The sequence below is a fragment of the Phycodurus eques genome, chromosome 1, assembly GCF_024500275.1.
Source record: "Phycodurus eques isolate BA_2022a chromosome 1, UOR_Pequ_1.1, whole genome shotgun sequence".
NCBI lineage: Eukaryota > Metazoa > Chordata > Actinopteri > Syngnathiformes > Syngnathidae > Phycodurus > Phycodurus eques.
In genome coordinates this window covers 14,162,873-14,183,134 of record NC_084525.1, presented here as the reverse complement: position 1 = coordinate 14,183,134, position 20,262 = coordinate 14,162,873, and the positions used below count along the sequence as shown (strand labels likewise).

The 20,262-nt window shown below is 41.9% G+C and overlaps 1 protein-coding gene across 12 annotated transcripts in view; it reads right to left on the bottom strand.

The window, feature by feature from the left end:
* LOC133403748 (membrane-associated guanylate kinase, WW and PDZ domain-containing protein 1-like) overlaps window positions 1-20,262 on the bottom strand; it is a 126,536-nt gene that overhangs the window by 13,096 nt on the left and 93,178 nt on the right. For all 12 annotated transcript variants that reach the window (XM_061678944.1, XM_061678960.1, XM_061678952.1 and 9 more), the window contains 5 exons: window positions 14,016-14,050; window positions 10,171-10,426; window positions 3,647-3,738; window positions 2,719-2,914; window positions 1,278-1,580 (listed from right to left, as the gene is read on the bottom strand). In XM_061678944.1, the coding sequence (XP_061534928.1) occupies window positions 1,278-1,580; window positions 2,719-2,914; window positions 3,647-3,738; window positions 10,171-10,426; window positions 14,016-14,050 (882 nt within the window). The remainder of the gene's footprint in view (window positions 1-1,277; window positions 1,581-2,718; window positions 2,915-3,646; window positions 3,739-10,170; window positions 10,427-14,015; window positions 14,051-20,262) is intronic.

The window sequence follows — 20,262 nt, the reverse complement described above, 5'->3', positions numbered from 1 at the left end:
CGTGAAAGTCCATTCATCTTATGCTCCCGACAGGAGTCAGGGAAGTGAGAAAACAGCAAAACCAGAAGCCTCAAAGGCTTTGGTGGTATTAAAATTAGGCTTTACACGATCAGGATTTTTGGGGCCGATCACAGATCAGCGATTTGAAAAAAACGATAACTGATCACTGATCTGATCACAAGATGGAGCAATGTGTCTATTTAAATGACTTGTTCATTTACTTAATTGCTCAAAAAATTATATTTATAATAAACATATCTTTGTTCATCTATTTATGCCAGTGAGGCATAGTGACAGGCAGAACAAATAAATGCTCTTCTATTGGATGGCAGGAAGTATATACAGTAATTAATGTATCCACTTTTTGTGACATTTTTGTTTGTTGGTGTGCCGTGAGATTTTTCAATTGTAAAATATGTCGTCAACGACGTCATTGATCGGATCGGTGAAATATGACATTAAAGCCGACCAGCATAAAATGCTAATTATCGGCCGATAAGGTCTAATTAAAATATGCTTGTTGACGAGCATACACACCACTGTTACCATAAGTAATGCGTGCATTGCCTTTTGCTAAGTAACATCACCATCCCCTGGGATCAGTCAATGTGGCTAATACTCATTTAAGTGTTTTGCAGATGACACATCACACTAAATCATCTTAATGGCTAACTATACAAGAGAACTTGGCATGACATTGGGGACACAGATCCATTATTTACGGATTAAATAAAATCAAATTTGTTCGAGGACAACATCTACAATAGCTCATCACTGGCTGAGCAACTGTGATCGTTGAATTTTGCTGTTTACTGCCTTAAGTGAACGCAGCTGTGAAGTCGGAATCAGTGATGACGATGTTTGCGATAAAGCTGCAGCTGGCCTGGTACTGTCGGAATGAGCGCTGCTCATAAAGTGATTTCTAAATCCCTAAGCTCATGATAGGAGGTTTGTGACCTTGGTATTAAGCATAACCCAGTCAAAAGCCACCTCACGCTATTCACAAGGGAACCTAACCCGGTAGAGAATACAACTCAGTGGTGCAAACGTGTTCGGTGCCTCTTTGCTGATTTAAGCAGGGAAGCCTCCGGAAAAAAAATTGTTTTGAAACCCAAATTCTGCAGCTTTGAAGAAACTGGTGCATAATGATGATGAATCACAGAGAAAAGTAATGATTTTCAGAAAGATGACCAAATCATTAAGGCAGATTAAGTTCGAATTAAATCACGACACCTTTTTGATGTTATATGCATCATAACGAGCTCACAATCACTCACCAAAGGTGGTGCCAGCATCAGGCCTGGAAACAGAGGACACAATGACAAAACCAAAACCCTCATTTTCTCCACGTTGGATCTCTACATCATACGGCTGCAGAGAGGCGGGTACCACGGCACTCCCGCTGCCGCCTCCTCCGCCACTCCCGATGCCGCTGGTAGACCCGCTGCCCGAGCTGACTGTGTTGAGAGAGTTCTGGCTTCCTTGTGGGGTCCGTTTGCCTTCCGTCAGGCTGGGTGCCTGGGTGCTGCTATGGTGGGAGGAGGCTGGCGATGGCGGAACATCACCGTCCCCTTTTGACACTGGCAATGAGGACAAGAGTACCAGTTAGGAACCTCAGAAAAATTACATTGCAAAACATACGTGTCACCAGTTACAATTTGCCTGCATTCCCTAACAGTTATTATTGTGTGTAAATGCCAAAAGGTAAGCTTAATGACTTATATGGTACCTTGTGTGTAAAGTGCTGGTGTTTGCCCAGGTGTGGTGACACGTCAGTTTGTTTGTGTTGAATAATTTTACTGAATAAAGTAGTTGATATAAAATAAGTTGATGAGTGTGTGTACATGCTTGTTGTTGCATGGTGTTGATCCTTTGCCGATTAGTTTTTCTGTGTTGTTACAGAATACAGTAAAATACAGTGGTGCCTTGACTTAAAAGTTTACTTCATACCATTACCATGCTCTTAACTCAAATCATTAATATTGCTAATCAACTTTCCCCACTGAAATGAAAGAAAATTCAATTTTTAATAAAGTAAAATAGCACTGTATTGTTAAAATGAACTGATTTATGAAGGATAAATTCACACAAAATCATTCTGTAGTACATTCATGTCCTGTGCCTTTAAATGGGGTGGCCTCCCTAGCGAGTGCCTTGTAGTTCTTTAGCTTTCTCTCTCCAGTGCATGTCTCTGGCTGCTGGGACTGAGGAGGGATTACCTAACAAGTGAGAGGTCAACGGATCCTGTGTACACTTTCCAGGAAATAATAGCACAATCACTTGCACGTTTTCACTTCGTCTGAGCCATCCTGATGGCTAACAGCAAAAAATAACCAGTGTGTGAAAAGAAAAGTGAGCATTCTGCATTGGAGGAAGGAAGCATAGTTTCTGAAACCAAGCAATGTATTTGCAAACAATTTGTATGTAAACCAATGTATTCGTGAACCTAGGTTCCAAATGCTAATTTGTAAATGCTAATTATTTTATACTTCACTGGAGTTGTGGAGAACCTGAAGCTCACCCAGTAAACTCAAGTCGTTGCTTATAAGTCAAGTTAAAGAAATTACGGCTCGGGAGTTTCTCGTGATACTTATAGGTTGGGGGACTTGTAAGTCTTGTAAGGGGAGGGTGGGGTCCATTACTTGCAGACTTTGAAAGTTGAGGCAGGGCTCGGTCTCAATCCCCCGCAAATAGCAGGGGCTCACTGTAAATGCCCACCTGGGTATCCAGGTGTCTTCCGTCTGACTGTGAGGTTGACATGGCCCTGTTTGGCAGCCTGCTGCATCAGCTGCACCACCAACTGGTGTGACTTGCCCACCACCGCCGTGCCGTCCACACAGATTAGCTCGTCACCCGACCGCAGACGTCCATCCTCATCTGCTGCGCCATACTTCACTATGTGACCGATGTAGATCTGCAACAATCAAGAAATGCATTGATGAATTGCACTGGTTTAGCATTTAATCCTTCAAATACACTGTGGATTCTTCAATCAATTCCACCAACATTAAAAATAGACTGCTTACTTTTGTGTGACTTATATTCAAGTCACACTGCAATGGAATAGCTCTCTGTTCTGGGAAGACATCTCGACAAGAAGTTGGTGTGTATGGAATTTGTGTCTGTGGGACGTTTTGTCCATTATAGGTCTTGCGCTGTGCACTTGGGCAAAATAATTCCAGAATAGAAAACGGCCTTCTCCAAAACATTTCTGTTCTGTCTTAAACTACAGGACTGTAAAGAATTAAAAATGAAAATCTGATGAGGATCAATGGGATTGAAAAAGTGTGGCGCAATACTTGAGTTCATATAGTGTATCTTGTCACTGATTTTTAAATGAGTCTGATACATTTTGAATGGAATGTAGCTCAGAATCTCCTCGTAGCATGTGTCCGCCTTAGGCATTGAGTCACTCTGATGGAAACAAGCCACAAGCTACCGCGCACCATCTTTGCCACAAACAACCAAAACTGGACTGTGAGCTACCCCAGTAAAAAAGTGGTCTGAACATGAATCATAAAAAAAAGGGGCAAGAAAGGACTCTCAGTGACATGTGAATTGTGTGGAAGAGTGTGTGTTTGAGAACGAGCATAGAGTGAATGTACTGTATTATATTAACCAGACTCAAAAGTAAATGGATACTTACAGGCTCCCCGGGCTCATTTCCGCCAAGGATACGGAAACCAAAGCCTGTATCCTTTCGCCAAAGGAAAATGTCCTGCTCCTGGCAATCTGGCACTGAAACACAAAGTAAGAGCTATTGTGAACATTTGCTTTCAAGATTCCACTGAGTAGTTGATTAGCCATTACAGTAATTACTGAATGCATTTAGCTGCAATTAACAGCATCTGGGCGGCCGGCTGGCCGGCTGGTTAGCACATCTGCCTCACAGTTCTGAGGACCGGGGTTCAAATCCCGGCCCCGCCTGTGTGGAGTTTGCATGTTCTCCCCGTGCCTGTCTGAGTTTTCGCCGGGCACTCCGGTTTCCTCCCACATCCCAAAAACATGCGTGGTAGGTTGATTGAAGACTCTAAATTTCCCGTAGGTGTGAATGTGTGCGCGAATGGTTGTTTGTTTCTGTGCCCTGCGATTGGCTGGCGACCAGTTTGGGGTGTAACCTGCCTCTCGCCCGAAGATAGCTGGGATAGGCTCCAGCACGCCCGCGACCCTTGTGAGGATAAAGCGGTGCAGACGATGGATGGATAATAGGGTCTGACCCCTATTTTGTGAAATTAACACACATCCACGGCCGTTTGTGCAATTATCGATCAACATATTGTGTCTGCTTTGTATTGTGGGCGGGTAGGATCAACAGCTGCTCATCGCCTCATTGAGCAAGAGTGGCTCCTTGCATGAAGGCCACAAATGAGGCCGCAAACTCACTGGCTGTGACCTTGTCACATTCACAGATGTGCGCTCTGACAGATCACTAATAAGAATTTCCTTACAACGAGTTTCAAGCCTCCACTCACTGCAATTACATGTCACCAGACAGCAGAGTGAGGAAATGTGGACATTGGGATTTGCTGTCAGTCTGTAGAAGGTTTCCTGTTGTCTGGATGGGTGTGGGGGGTCGTTGCGCAACTCCGTACACCAGTTGACTCATGCATCATGCTTGTGATATGGTTTTCATTCACTAATAAGTTCAATCGACCTGCTATAGGCTTTAATTGCTTGTGCTGGGACCACTAATAACAACACAGGTTGTACTAACATATCAACTCACAGGTTCTTACAGGTGCTTAGACACTAAAGGGAATCCCACCACACCACTTGTCAGTAGCACTGCCTTGCTCATTTCCCACATCCTGTCCTGTCCTGTCCTGCCCTTTTCTGTCCTCTCTCATCTTGTTCTCTTGGTTAGTTACCACGATTTGACTGTTGTAAAGTTACTGGTGGTCAATTATCTTGACTGTCTAACTATTGTTCTGCTTTGGTTCGCACCCTTATTCCCCTTGTCCACTCTGTCCCTGTCTGTCTCCAAAAACCCTTTTCTGTCCGGCTGCATTTTTAATAAACAGAATATTAAAACAATTTAAAATAAGCAGAGGAACTGTTTCAAATTCCCCTGTGGCACAGCAAAACTATTCAAGCACAAAAGGCATACAGATCCACCATTCTGAAAGGCCATGTAGCTGAACAGGACAGGTTTAAAAAAAAAATAAAATAAAATGTTAGTGCCGCTGAAGCGATTTGCTTCAGCCCGTTGGCTCGTCCGTTCTCTTGCTCGCGTTAATTTAAATGTTGTGGCCTGTAATTAACCTTATGATCACCCTTGACTTCTTAGTTGCATCAAACCTCAGTGTAGGGTAACCGTAAGTTGTATAGCTTGGCCTTAGAAGAACCTGCTGTTAAAATAGTTACTAATACTAACACATAATTATCCGCTGGTCTATATTTGTTAGAACCATTACTATCTTGTTATTATCTTGTGCCTCTAATTGGATGTAAAAGAATCCACCGCAGCCAAGGAAAAACAACCAATTAAAGACAGAAGGCGTATTAGGTGTCAATCATTCATCGCACACTTGTGGCCACACTCATCGCGGACACCCCCCGCAGCCTTGCAAAAAAAGAAAAAAAAAGCTTCAAATCCATAATAGTGTTAGTAACACTCCATTACGAATAAGGTGCTTTTCTGGGCTAACAAGGTGATAGGTCAGCACGAAGATGCCATATAAAAAATATATTTAACAAACCAACACACCAACACACAAGGCATAATCGACGAGGTGTCGATCATTTTGACGTGCACTCGAGGGGACACTGATAGCCGGTCACCTGCACAACACTACAGCCTTGCACTGTCCTGTTGACTTGTGCTTCAGGAGCTCTGCTGAAACTATTTTGGAATATCTACCCCTGGAAAAAAAAAAAAGCTCATCCCTTGTTTGCTTGGGGTTTAGTGAAATGAGGCTACATTCAAATCTTGCTAGTGGTTTTAAAACTACAAACTCCCTTTAAAACGCATAATTTCATCCAAACAGAAAACTGTTAAATGTGTGAAGGCATGTGTTTGTGTCTTTCTTTTACCTTTAAATACAGTTGCTCACTCAAATATCCCTATCTCATTCTGTCAGAACACAGTCACACTCCCCCCCTCTTTTTTTAAACCATCTACACTGTTTTTTTTTTTTTTACAGTTCAGAATAAACTATGAACACATTAAACTGCATCTCTTTGAAAATCTTTGTCTCTTTCTTGTTCCAGTGTGTTCCTCATCCTCCACATATGACTCTGGATCTCCTCCAGGGGTTATCAAACACATATAAATATCAGCCGAAGCTTAAAGCAGGTCTTTCTGGGCCCAGTTAATATTTAATCAGCAGCAGTCCTAGATTCCACAGGCAGCGATGATTACTAACCACCCTAGCACTATACACAACACAGAGCTCACGTCTATTGGCAACAATCACAAGCAATGAGATAATACAGCAGACCTCTGATGTATGAGGTGCTGAGTGAATAATGCAATCACATCGAATTGATTTTGATTGTGTTTTACTAATCATAGTCATCAATGAAAAAGGGCTAAAAAAACGGTAAAGGCTATGACATTTATGTGCGGCTGTACACTCCCAAGATCTACTTCAAGGTCTTATATATGCCAGGTACAAAACGAGCTGGATCAGTAATTTTTCTGAAGATCTCACACAAATACACTTCATATGCAATTTACCATTTACATACTTTTGATGCAGAATTCTCACCTTATTGACCGTAGTATTTGTATCACTGCAAGAACATTGATACTGTGGTGCCTAGAGATAAGAGTTGAATTCGCTATGCAACCACACTCGTAATTCAAAACACTTTTGGCTCAAAATCGTTACTCCCTATTGTAATGAATAGAAATGCCAATAATCTTTTCCAGATTTGCCAAAAACTCAACAAAATGTTTTCCAATGTTTCTTAATAAAGAAAATAGCACTCAATGATATTGTACTTAAAAAAAAATACAGTTTTTAAAATCATACAGTTTGTACATCATGATTAATTTAATTGCAGCTCCTTGTGGTGTGCATGACTTGGCCACCGGGTAAGGGTTAGGTTAGTTATGGAAAGACAAGTGAAGAAGACTCACAACTATTGTAAGTGACTCAGTAACTGCAGGCATATTAGTCATTTTTCACAGAGGATAAAGAATGCATGCATGTGAGTATTGTTATCGTCTGTCGACATGTGTTGCTACGTCCTTTGTGGTCAAATGTCCATTGCTTAAAGCCTTATAACACGACAATGTAGACGCTATTTCTTAGTCCCTTAGGTGTTAGAATTAAGCTAGCAGACTGAAAGCAAAGTTGTAGTTGTTTTAAATACATGGTCTAAATAAAAGTTTTTTTTTTTTTAAATTGGCCAAACGACGGCTCGTATCTTGAAAACCTCAGAAATCAGTTCGCTTGTATCTCAAGGCACCACTGTACTGTGCGTCCTACAATCAGTACCACTAACACTCAATCAAAAAACTTTTTTTATTTATTTTTTTAAATAAAATCAGTTGGAATAAAGGCTTTCTCTACAAAGATAATCTTGTCGCGAATGACTGGTAGATTTGCAAAGGCTTAATGTTAATAAACTGGCTGGTGCATTTCTGTTCTGTCTTATTAGTGTCGAAAGAAATGGTGCATGATTGTCATTATGAGCTACCCAGTTATATTTCGATTCAAAGCTTCGTGTGTTTTGCATGGCTCTTTTATGTCAACTGAAAAATGTGCGTCTTCTATTCTCATAACCTGATCTTCCTTATTTCGAACGCCGCTTCCGTCGATTCACCTTGCAAATCTACGCTCTCTACCCAACGAAATGGACAAGCTACACCTCCTCACAAAGACCAGTAAAGACTGCCCGTTCTGCCGTCCTTTGCTTCACGGAGACTTGGCTTTGTGAACGCATCTCCGACGACGCCGTACTGCTGCCCAGCTTGCAACTACAGCGAGCGGACCGTGACATGGAGCTATCGGGGAAAACTAAACGTGGCGGAATAAGCTTCTACATCAACGAATAATTGTGTACTGATGTCACGGACCTCAACGCACACTGCAGCCCGAACTTGAAATTGCAGTTTTTGAACTGTGAGTCAACTGTGAGTCAGCCGCACAAGTTTGCTTTATTCATACTTGTGAGTGTTTACATCCCCTTCTGCACTGATCGTCTTTAAAAAACAAAAGTTTATCAAAGCGGCAGGCCCGGACAGTGTGCCCCCCTCCTGCTTGAAAGTCTGCGGCTAACAGCTCGCTCCAGTTTTCAATAGATCTTCAATAGATCTCTGGAACTGTGTGAAGTACCATCCTGTTTCAAATGCTCCAACATCATCCCAGTCACCAAGAAAGGGACTGAATGACTACAGACCTGTCACCCTGATATCTGTGGTCATGAAGTCCTTTAAACGCCTCGTGCTAGACCACCTCAAGAGTGTCAAAGGACCCCTGCTGGACCCCCTGCAGTTTGCCTATCGAGCAAAAGGGTCTGTGGATGACGGCATCAACATGCACTTCATCCTGGAACACCTCAACGATGCAGGGACCTACGCGAGGATCCTGTTTGTGGACTTCAACTCTGCGTTCAACACCATTATCCCCGCACTCCTCTCCTCCAAGTTTCTCCACCTCAGCGTTTCGCCTGCCATCTGCCAGTGGATTCACAGCTTCCTGATGGGCAGGACACAGCGGGTGAGGCTGGGGGACACCACCTCATCCACATGCACCACCAGCACTGGGGCACCCCAAGGATGCGTCCTCTCTCCGCTACTCTTCTCTCTCTACACGAATGACCACCTCAACGCACCCGGCTGCCAAACCCATGAAGTTTGCAGACGACACCACAGTCATCGGCCTCATCAAAGACAGTAACAAGTCTGGGTATGGACAGGAAGTGGAACGGCTGGAGGTTTGGTGCGGCCAACACAACCTGGAGCTGAATACGCTCAAGACGGTAGAGATGATCATGCACTTTAGGAAACATCCTTCGACACAGCAGCCCCTCATGCTGTCCAGCTGCCCTGTGTCAACAGTTGAGACCTTAAAGTTTCTGGGAATTACAGTCTCTCAGAACCTGAAGTGGGGGACCAACATCAACTCCATCCTCAAAAAGACCCAGCAGAGGATGTACTTCCTGCGGCTTCTGAGGAAGCACACCCTGCCACAGGAGCTGTTGAGCCAGTTCTACACAGCAGTCATTGAATTGGTTCTGTGTTCATCCATCACAGTCTGTGTGCTGCTGCAACAAAGAAGGACAAAATCAGACTGCAACGGTAAGTCAAGGCTGCCAAAAAAAAAAAATATCGGTACATATCCCACCCACTCTTAAGGACTTGCACACTGCCAGAAGTAAGACAAAATCCTCTTGGACACTCCACCTATTCCAGCTTCGTCCCTCTGGTAGGCGCTATCAAACAATGGAAACTAATACCAGCAGGCATTCCACCAGCTTCTTCCCTCTTGCCATTAACTTCTTAAACGGTTGACTTACATTTTCATTGTAACATGCTGCCAATTTTGCATATCTCAGTCGGGACACTTCTACTTTATTCATACATTCACTGTGTTATCACGCTGCACCATTTGCATTCTGTTGTTGATTACTACTGGCCACTTATGTGTTTGAGAACTCTCTGCACAATTGGCACAATCGTCACTGTACCATATCATTGCACTGTGACTTTAAACTGCTCTAAATAGTTTGAGGAGTGCATCATTTGCACAATTGCCATTATATCAGCATCACCACACTAGTGGTACACTTTCATTGCTCAATGACTCTCTATACTCATGTTTTTTTATGTCCTAAATGTATAATGTATAATGTATTTCGTTGTAGTGGCTGTTTGTTATCATATCAGAGTGGCTCCAACTACAGGAGAGAAATTCCTTTTGTGTCTTGTAACATGGCCAATAAAGCTGATTGTGATTGTGAAATATTTGTTTGAATCACGGATGGGATGCTGCTATTGGAGACATCAATTGCAGTGTGTAGGACACAAACAGACACAAATCCTATGACAATGTTCACACAAGTGCCTGCATGTTTTAAGAGCTCTCTTTTCGACACAGATGAGACTCACTTGTGAATCATCCTGCAATAATTTGTCAAGGCCACTTGAAACACGAAACTCGCATAGATCTTTAAAATGGCACATAAGTAGCATAAATAGTTACACTCAGTGTTACTCACGTCTGCTCTCGTACATGCTCCTTGACTGTGCCCAGATCTTAAAGGGGTCTGGCTTCTTCTGGAGGGTTAGGGTGCCATCTCCAGGGTCCTGAGGGGGCAAGCCAGGCAGTGGCTGGGTGGGGGCAGCAGGAGTGGGCACCACAGCGTCACTGGGCATAGCAGAGGACGGGTGGCTAGGAGAGTCCGTGTGGGCACTGCGATGGCTGCACACGCTGTGCTGGGAGCTGCTCTGGCTGTCCTTCCTCTCTAACTGATGCTGAATGCATGAGAAAGAGGGAGAGATAGTAAGAGAGGTGAGTGTAGCAAAAAAAATAAAAAATGCAGAAGATGGGGGCAGAGAGCAAAGTGATAAGTGCGTCAGTTTCAGAGTGGGGAATGTGGCAGCATTCAAGGTTGTTTTTTTTGTGGCATTAGCACTAAGCATCTCTCACTCGGAATGTTTGCAGTAAAAAATACTTGGTTGCCATGGTTGCAAGACAAAAACTTGAAATTGTGTGAGGGAAGAGCTATTTCCTATCAATTCAGCAATTCTCTTTTTACTGCAAAATCAAGGTTGGTGTCAATATAAAGCTTAATTGTAAGAATTGAAGAACTGGAAGAAAAAAATACATCCCAATACCATGGTGACTGAAATAATGAAAATGTATTTACATTTTTGATTCTCTTTAAAGGGTTTTCATTTAAATAAAACACTTTACCCCAGAAAATAATTAAAGTAAATCATGACTTTTTTATTTAAGCTGCTTTTTCAAAAAGTAAGAAAAAAATCATTATATTAATCATAATTTAACAGCATGAAACACTTTTATTGTGCATGTATAACTTGTTTTTATTATTCTCATCACTTCTTCTGTTTGGCTGAAAAATCACCTTCTGTGAAAGTGTGATGTGTGGCAACCATTTTGATACATCTGATAGCCCAACATATTAATGACTACTATTTAATTATTTTTAATTTAACCATGTGTTGACAGTTATTATCATCTTTTATGAAAGCATTTCTTTGCATTCTAATTCAACAACAGGCCAACATTTCTCTTGTAGATAAATGAATTATCTGACTGTGCGCTCCTGCATGTCACAAATCATTTAAAGCTTTATTAGAATGAACTGAGTCATTTTATTGAGTATTGATTGTAAAAACCATCATATGAAATGGACAAAAGATATTGGCACATTCTCCCGTGCGCCTGAGACAAAGGCTCAACTGTGTTGCTTGTTCACAAAGACAAGAAACTGAACTGATTTTTGTTTCAGGCCTGACTACATGCTTGATGATTTGAGACAGCGCAGCTGCTCTTGCATATGCGAGATTAGACAGAGCATTTATTTAGATTCCATCTGTAACTATGGGTGTGTGCAGACACCATGGCGCATGCACCACGACATTTCCATGGCATAACACAGAGGGGACGAGTTTCCTCTATGGAAAAAAAAAAAAAATACAAAGTGACAGTCAGGCAAGGCTAGTGGCACGCTTTCATCATCGGGCCAAAGTGCCATGTGACCACAGTAGGTAACACCCATTATAAAATAATCCTAATCCAAAAATCTGAGAGGGAGGTCTTTTAATTCCGATATTTTTCTTCCATTAAACTGTGAGAACTGAACCCACCGCTGACCTTACATATCCAGAGAAAAACATCATTGTAGTTGTTTTACCAGGGTGTATTAAGGTGACAGTAATTTAAAGCTGCAATGGCATCCTTTTGGATGTCGATAGATTTTTGTTTATTAGATTGAGGTGAGTTGTGAAAATGGGGAGTTGTTAGCTCACTAGCTCACTGTTACTATTCACTTCATCTGTTAGTATACTTCCTCTTTGTTCTCTCATTCCATTGTTATTACCACCTTCTCCATGTGTGTTAGCTTCGGTGCGCCCTCGGTAGCACCGTTTCACTATTTACGGACAGAAAATTTGGGCAGTGTCAGCGTGTGTGCTATGTGTAAATCTATTTATTTAAGTCACCAACAGTGAGATTAAGATTTTAAAAAAAAGAATCAAAATAAGACAATAATAAGAAAAACAGTGTTGATCATTTACATATCGTCGCTGTCGGGCAGAAACCCCATATGTCCAAATGTGGTAATTTTGTCACAAATCGATACTAATAGCCAGTCTCAAGTGTTGAAAACAGCTCGAGCTCAACTCTATTAACTCTCTTAGACACTAACTTTCTGAGAAGTGTCATAACTCCACCTCTTCTTGACTCCGCGGGAGCCTCGTGGCATTATATGGCTTTAAGATTAAACGCCTGTAGGTTTTTTAGACAAAAAAAAAAGTTTGGCTAGAAACATTTGAGTTTGCCTGTTTTGTTGAAAAATTGCTTTGCTGCCGAAGGAAACCTGTCAGCCATGAAGGTAATTGAGCATGCAGATGAACTGATTCACTGCCATTGACGGCTTCTGAAGTCATATATCGATCTGGGAGGGCTGGCAGTGAATTAATTTCCACCTATTACACCGTCTCGTCAGCTCATCGTTTTATTTTTATTTAATCTCTAAGACCTTGAAAATAGTTTGGAAAGATGACATAACCACAGTCATTAGCTTTTGTTAAGTATTTTAAAGTCTTTAATTTCTTCGGGGGCTCAGCGCGAATGCTGACTTTGATTGACAAAGCTGGCGGCGGCAACGTGTCCGTAACATTCTAATCAATGACAGCGAAATCAATTACTTTTTTTTTTTTAGCAAATTAAATTAGCGATTGCACATGATGATGGGGATTTGCTCATTTGATGTGAGACAGCTATATGATAGCAATATAAGGTGTAATACTAACTAACGATTGCAGAGTTTGGAAACTCAAATGTGCTTTTTTTGATTTGCTGAAAAGTAGTGCTTTTGGAGATGCGAGGATTGTGCCTGACAGCGATGATATTGTCATGTCACATCTTGTCAAAATAGCACAGGCACAACCATCTGATGGCGATGCCAAGCGAGCTGACTACTTTCAAACTTGGCATAATAATTGGCGCATCCACAGCAATGTGCGAGAATTTCTTCTCCACTGAGAAATGTGTTTTCAAACCACAGGCGCACAATGCTGCATTAGATAAAAGGCCCAGTTGGTTCAGCTGACGTTTGAGAGAGACTTAACCTGGACTCTTCGCTTATAGAAAAGTGCCCACACTCGCCGCCTACAACACTTCTAAAGCTAAGCCACGTGTTTAATTTACCTTACGATGCCTGTCATGGCATACCTGTTCATAACGCTTAATGTTGAATGTGAGTGTGTATTTTTTGGCAATGGGAGCCCATGTTTTGAGATGGATAAGGTGTATAAGGTGTTGAAAGAAAACTAATATTATTAAACATATTTTGAGCGGCAGAATGTGCTCCCCGCGCTGACCTAATGTCCGTGGGTTAAATGTGCTCTAACTCCAACACTGACTTTATGTGTTCCCAGCAACCCTTTCTCTTTGCATCATGCCTCTCTCAAATCCTCCCTCAGTGGGGGCTGACAGCTGGCCACTGTTGAACTATTCCTACAAGGCTTCGCTTATGTAGTCATTGGACAGCAGCATGGCCACAGTGGAGAGTTGGGGACAGAAAACGGAGGGAATACAGCAGAAGGAAAATAAAAGAAAGAAGCACAATAGCTGACTGAGAAAGAACAAGTAAAGATGAGTGGTGGTCACAGGACAAAGAAGAATGGGAAGCCGTTGATGCAGAACAGGAGGGAAATAGTTTGATGTCATATCATATCTTTTTGTCTTCTGTTCTTTAAATAGAACACCTCATTCAGGCGTATCCACACACACACACACGCACACTCACACACACACACACACACACACACACACACACGCACGCACACGTATGTTGGAAATTGTAATACTCACCACCAGCTTTGGACTCCTCTTGGCTGGCACCACTCCTGCAAAGCAGCGGCAGAGAGATAGAGAAATCATTAATGACCTCTCCACTTGCCACTCTTGATGAGAAACTCCGAGGGCCAAACAGATGGACCCTACTTCCTAAGCCCGACAGAACACAAGCAGTTCTCTCATTCCTCTCTGGACGACTCTGCCTGAGCAACAGCGAGCTCCTCGCTGATCTAAGTGATCTCCTCCCCCTGTGCTGATTCCCGCTCCACTCAGCACTCTCAGGCTCACTATTCGCAGAAGGGTTTCCTGCATTTAACAGGCTGACTGATGGTGAAGCAGCAGCTTAGGATGGCCATGCTCAGCCACAGGTCTCCACGTGAGCTCAGACAGTAGACCACCCACCCACCCCAAACACCACGAGACTGCTTGTTCACTGATACAGTGAGCTCTCTCAGATGCCTGAGCTTCATATCAAAAGGAAGTCTGAGCTGCAGCCTCACTGACACATTGCTGATTCCTCTTCATGCTTCAGTTTTGATCATCTCCTTTCGTTTTATCCCCCTCCTCATCTGCTGTGCCGCCACTCCCCCTCTCTCATAAAGCAGTTAACATAGAAGATCAATCTCATTTGTGCTGATGAAATATTAATTCTATAGGCAGTTGTCAGGGAAGAACATTCACGTTAGTGTTGAGAATAAGCCACATTCCCACTTTAATGCTTCCTGTTCACACCCAACCCATCTCAGCAAAACACGCCTTTTGATTAATCAATGCGCTATGAACTGATTGTTTATCCTCCCCCTACTAAGAATATTCATAGTTTTTTTTTTCAAGAACAGTCCTTCTCCCTATTACAGCAGTGCACGTACACGTGTGTGTGACAAAAATAGAAAAATTAATGCATGAATGACAAGCAGGACTGGGACAAAGAGTAGCTGTTGTCAAGGGAATAAAACACTCATACAACAGAGTGGCATTTTTTTTCACTCCCAACACATCATTCCAAGATACTAGACCATTACAGAGATATCTATTTCACAGATTAATTTATGTGATTTATCTGACCAATTTATGCAAATTATCTACATGTACAGAAATCTACCAGAAAGTCACAGCAACATTAGCACATGCAACAACATGCATGCATCCATCTATCTTCAAGCTCTTTCTGGTGCACTAGCAAAAAAAAAAAATCATTAAATGTTAAAACTCTCTGTTGCTGCAAAGCCCATCTCTCTACATGATTCATAATTCATCCTTGCTATTTTGCCTCTCTCTACCTCTCTTCCTCTCTCCCTCTCATCGGATTATGGGATGCTAGCGACTGGAGCAGCTGGAAGCACATAGCTGCTGACAAATGTGCATGCTTGCATATGCGCAAGTGTGTCATTTCCCTCAATGGTTACATATTACAAAGTCAGATTTCAATAATAATTAAGTGTTTCCTTATTCAACAGCTAGTTAGGTGACCCAGGGGGCACTAAATTATACCAGGGAAGGTCAACAGAAACATTCCATTCGAAACAAGCTCTGGATATGTTCAGACTAATGGCAAGGTCACTAAAATTAGCGACAGGAACTGGGTATAACTATCTAGCGTATTTAAAGACAGAACAACAGACATGAAATGACTAAAGACTTCTAATGGCTTCACACGTTACCCTTTTCCACCATGCAGCAACTGCAGAATCTCAATATGTGATGCAAATCTTTGAATCTGTTTGACGTAAAAGTGTAATTCAGAGTCAATAAAACATTTATGGTAGTAGCATGCTCGTGCACACACGCAGGTCTGAGGAAGCATCCATAAATACATGCGTGCAACACACACTGTGTAACATCAGCATGTAGGTTGAGAAGTTGCACAGGCCTAAGGGGGATATGCACCTGTGTAGGGTTGTGCATCGTTTGAATTTGAGTGATTCTGGTTCCGATACCGGTTCCTTATTTCAATTACGTTTCCAAACGATTCTCGATTCCAATTCTTAGGGGGCTGGGTCAAAAATGTTTGCATGGTTTAAATAAAGGGTGTCCAAACTATGAACAACAAGGAAAGGAACAGCTCATGATCCAAAGCGTAACACGTCATGTGACAAACATGGTGGAAGCGGTGTTATGGCATGGCATTAGGGTTGGGCATCGTTTGAATTTGACTAATTCCAGTTCCGACTCCAGTTCCTTATTTCGATTCCGGTTCCAAACAATTCTCGATTCCAATTCTTTTAGGGGGCTGGGTCAAAAATGTTTGCATGGTTTAAATAAAGGGTGTCCAAACTATGAACATCCATTTTCATAGCAGCCCGCAGCATAAACTAAAATGAACATTGGACTCGGGGTTCTTCATAACCAGTATCAATATCAAACCTAGGAACTAAAAGGCAATGTGTGTGGAACTAACTCAAGTGACTTAATATTTATTAATTAATGTTTCAGCTAAAAGTTGAATATAGCATTGTTAAATTTTTTTATTAGGGACTGATTTATCACATCAAATGGTTTATATGTGCAAGTTTTAACTTGATTTCCTGTTTTAAGATTGTAGTCTTTTATTTTGAAAGGTACACACCGGAACACAGCATTTTGGCACGAAAAGTAACTTCACACGGCACCGGTGGATTTTTTATTTCTTTTTAATGCATGGAACCAAATGCTATAAAACGATTCCTTTCTTTACCCACCGATGAGGCACAAGGTTAGTGTTTGTGATACTGTGAGACAACGCTTATGTGAATTTTGTCCCAATTCATTGTGATGTAAAGTTGGTACGGTGAGGTTTTAGCTCAATGTTAAGCTTTTTTTTCTGTCATTGGCTTTTACGTTGGTTTGAAGACTAAAATAAACGCTAAAAGCCATCAGTGCAAAAGTGCAACCAACCGGTTACCTTGTTAGCTGTCTCTATGTTGGCATAGACATATTTTATAGTTTCACTCACCGAATTGACTGAGAGTTGACTTCACTGAAGCGGCGCACGGTTTAGGCTGAGGCTCGGAGCGCGTCAGACGCTACACATCATGAAAGCCTCCTTTGCACAATATAATCTTATTCCAAGTGTTGCACTGAGGCGACTGGTCATTAAGTTTAACCAAGTTAAGACACACTTTTGTTTGCCGCCGTTGGGCACAAGCACGTCTTCGTGCGCGTTCTTCTTCGTTGGTTTTTGCCGCTTTCTCATTGGTTTTCTCCACTTCTTATTTGGGGCCGGAGGACTAGCCATTCAAACTGGGAACCAAAATGTTTAAATTTGAACGATTCCGGGAGAACCGGAAGAGGGAAAAGGCATGCAGCTATGCACTTTTCTGGCTGTGCAGATTTGCCTCATTTATGCACCTTCATGCCAGATACGCACTCCCAATGGAACAACCTTAAAATGTGGGCATTTCCTGTCAAATCTGGCCTTGCGCATATTCTCCCGGCAACTTGAGCACTTTGGCGCGCTTCATTAGCTATAGTAAGGCAAGTGCCCGGGGAAGGTGAAACTCATATTGAGCTTAAAGTTCGGATGTAGTTCCAATAGTCACCACACATAATAATAATAATGAAGTCATACTTTGAGATATGAGTGCATTATCTTACCAGTTTTTTAAAGATACGAGCTGTCGCCTAGCATAAATTTGAGATATGAGTGTGCTTGATAGCCCTACCACGAGATAGCGGCAACAAACTTGACAACAAACTTGACAACATGCGACCACCATCGATTCACATTGGCTTCCTTGCAGTGGAAGGACATTATCAGTTGGTGATGGTAATGCACCATTAAGCTGGTTTGCCAACTGTCAATAGAGGCCACAGAAGAAGAAGAGTACAAGACATTAGGTGCAGTCAGTCATGTTTTGTGCTAGTATTTTCCTTGTTTGTAGGTTATGTGGAGAGCAAAAGTTATTACTGTGTTTTTACACAGTACAATACTGTTGAGTGTAAGTTTACATCTTGTTTTTGGGGCAGAGCTGGTATGGATTATCAGCATTTCCATTCATTTAAATGGGGAAAGATAATTTGAGATACGAGTGTTTTGAGACAAGAGTGGTCATTGAATGAATGAAACTCGTATTTCAAGCACAACTCTTTTGTAAAAGAGATTCTGAGAGAGGTATCAAATGTATTCAAACTGCAACTGTCAAAGTTGTTTTTCTTCTTTTTGGCATATAACTTTATTGACATGAAGGCTCAGCTTTACAGCCGGACCAATCACCCCCCCAATGGGTGCTTATAACTTAATTAATCTACTGCACGGCAGGGTCCCCTACCGACTCGTGTATGGCCGCACAGGGAGACTGAAGAAAAGATATCTCATTAAGTCATAGTGGTGCTGTGAATCAGTGATTACAGCAGTTTATTTAAATAATTATGGCAGAGAATATTTGGGGATAGCTGACTTTTTCGGGGCCGTTTGTTTATGATGCTCACCTACACCCGTGAAGAGCAATTCGGTTTTAAACCTGCTCCCGGTTGGCATTAAAACAACAAGCCCTTGGAGATTTTTAGATGGGACAGGCTTGTTGTAAAGAACAAGCGCAGGACACCCACTAATTAATTAAAACAATTTAAAACTAATTAATTAAACAATTACATTCATCGTAATGGCGAGATGTGTATTTTAGGTATTTTAGGGCTGCAATGATTAATAGAATAACTAATAATTTGCTTACTAAAAAGGTCGCAGCAATTGATAATTTTTATACACAGACTAATGTTATTGTAGCCGCACGAGCCACTCTGTGTAGTAATAAGTTGGCACGATGGCTGCAAACCAGGAGAAAAGTGTCTGTAAAATTCAGAGAATGTCCAACGTTTGGGATCATATCACACTTCACAAGGAAGATAAAGTGCAATGTGTACCGCAACAGCTCGTCTATTATCACCAACACAAGCGAATGTAGCTAATTTAATATAGCCTACCATTTCTAGTTTGACCGTATTGTAGTGCACCTGCAAATGATCTGTGATATATAGTACACAGCCGCTAATGCACTTTCAATAGCTTAATGGAACAAACAGTAAGAAAACACATTCATACACAAGTTGCCAATGGTCTCAACTCACGTCAAGTCATTCTACGCTGGCTCATGGGTTAGCCAGTTAACAGCCAGCTAACGCTACACTTTGATTTGCTGACGCCCACATCAGTCCCTAGGCCAGACCATGCCTTTTAGAGCAATACACACTTAAAGACAGCAAGTCTTTAAGTAGAACTTGAGGATGTCAACCCCAAGAGACAAATAGTAATAATGCATAATACATTTTTATCCAATTACTTGATTGATTGCTGGGATAATCGGTAGAATGCTCAATTCAAAAAATATTTGACAGCTACTTTATTTAATTTTAATTAAATTGTATTTGTTTGCATGTGTGTAGCCGCTGTGTAGCCGCTGTGGTCTGCACGTCCCGACTGGCTATCACACATTGGTAACTGAAGCGTACTTTCAATTTTACACTTTAAACTTTAAATGTATCTTTTTCATGAATTTAAATGGCATTCACAAGTCTGAGGAAAAGTATATGTTCAAGGATGTCAACGCAGCCCAGCAAGGCCAGGCACAAAAACAATATAAACATACAGAATTCCATCATTTCCTTTATGCTTACAACAGAGGCAACTTTCCACTACAGAGGTCGGAAGTGTGCTCAGTGCTATTTAAATGAGAGGGGGAATGCAGTCAATAAACTGAAGGTCAGCGCGAGTAGCATCAGCGGCTGGGAAGGAGGCTTCCGCAGTTCAGCAGTAAATAGAGAAGAAGCTAAATTACTAATTAATTTGAGGAATGGAAGCAGGAGCAAATATACTCTATATGCATTTCTGCAGCTGCAACCGCACATATATTCTTATTAGAGTTAGTGTTTCATCTCAATGTACAAAAGAGATGTCGGTCAAGCTAAAGACAAATGTATGTTAAATAAAATATACAATGTGCTATTTGTGTTTGCGCTGGGTGGAGGCGACTCATTCTGGAGTAGCCCAGTTCTTTCAAGCTGAAGCAGGGAAGAGGCTCATAAGAGGTGGCCATGGTGAGCTAATGCGCAGCCTCCATTGGGCGTGCTTCTGGGTTGAGAACAATCTGCTAGCATTTGTCCTTGCACCATTAAAGTTGCCCAAAAATACCATTGCACTCTCACTTTTATCATCGTGCCCCTCTTCACCGGCCATCATCAGATTTCACTCCTTTCGACCATCATTTTCCTGCTTCGCAGTGTCTTCTAATTTTCTCTCGTCTTTTTCTGCGGGTCTCTCAGGGGACAGGCGCACCATTGTCATGGCAAC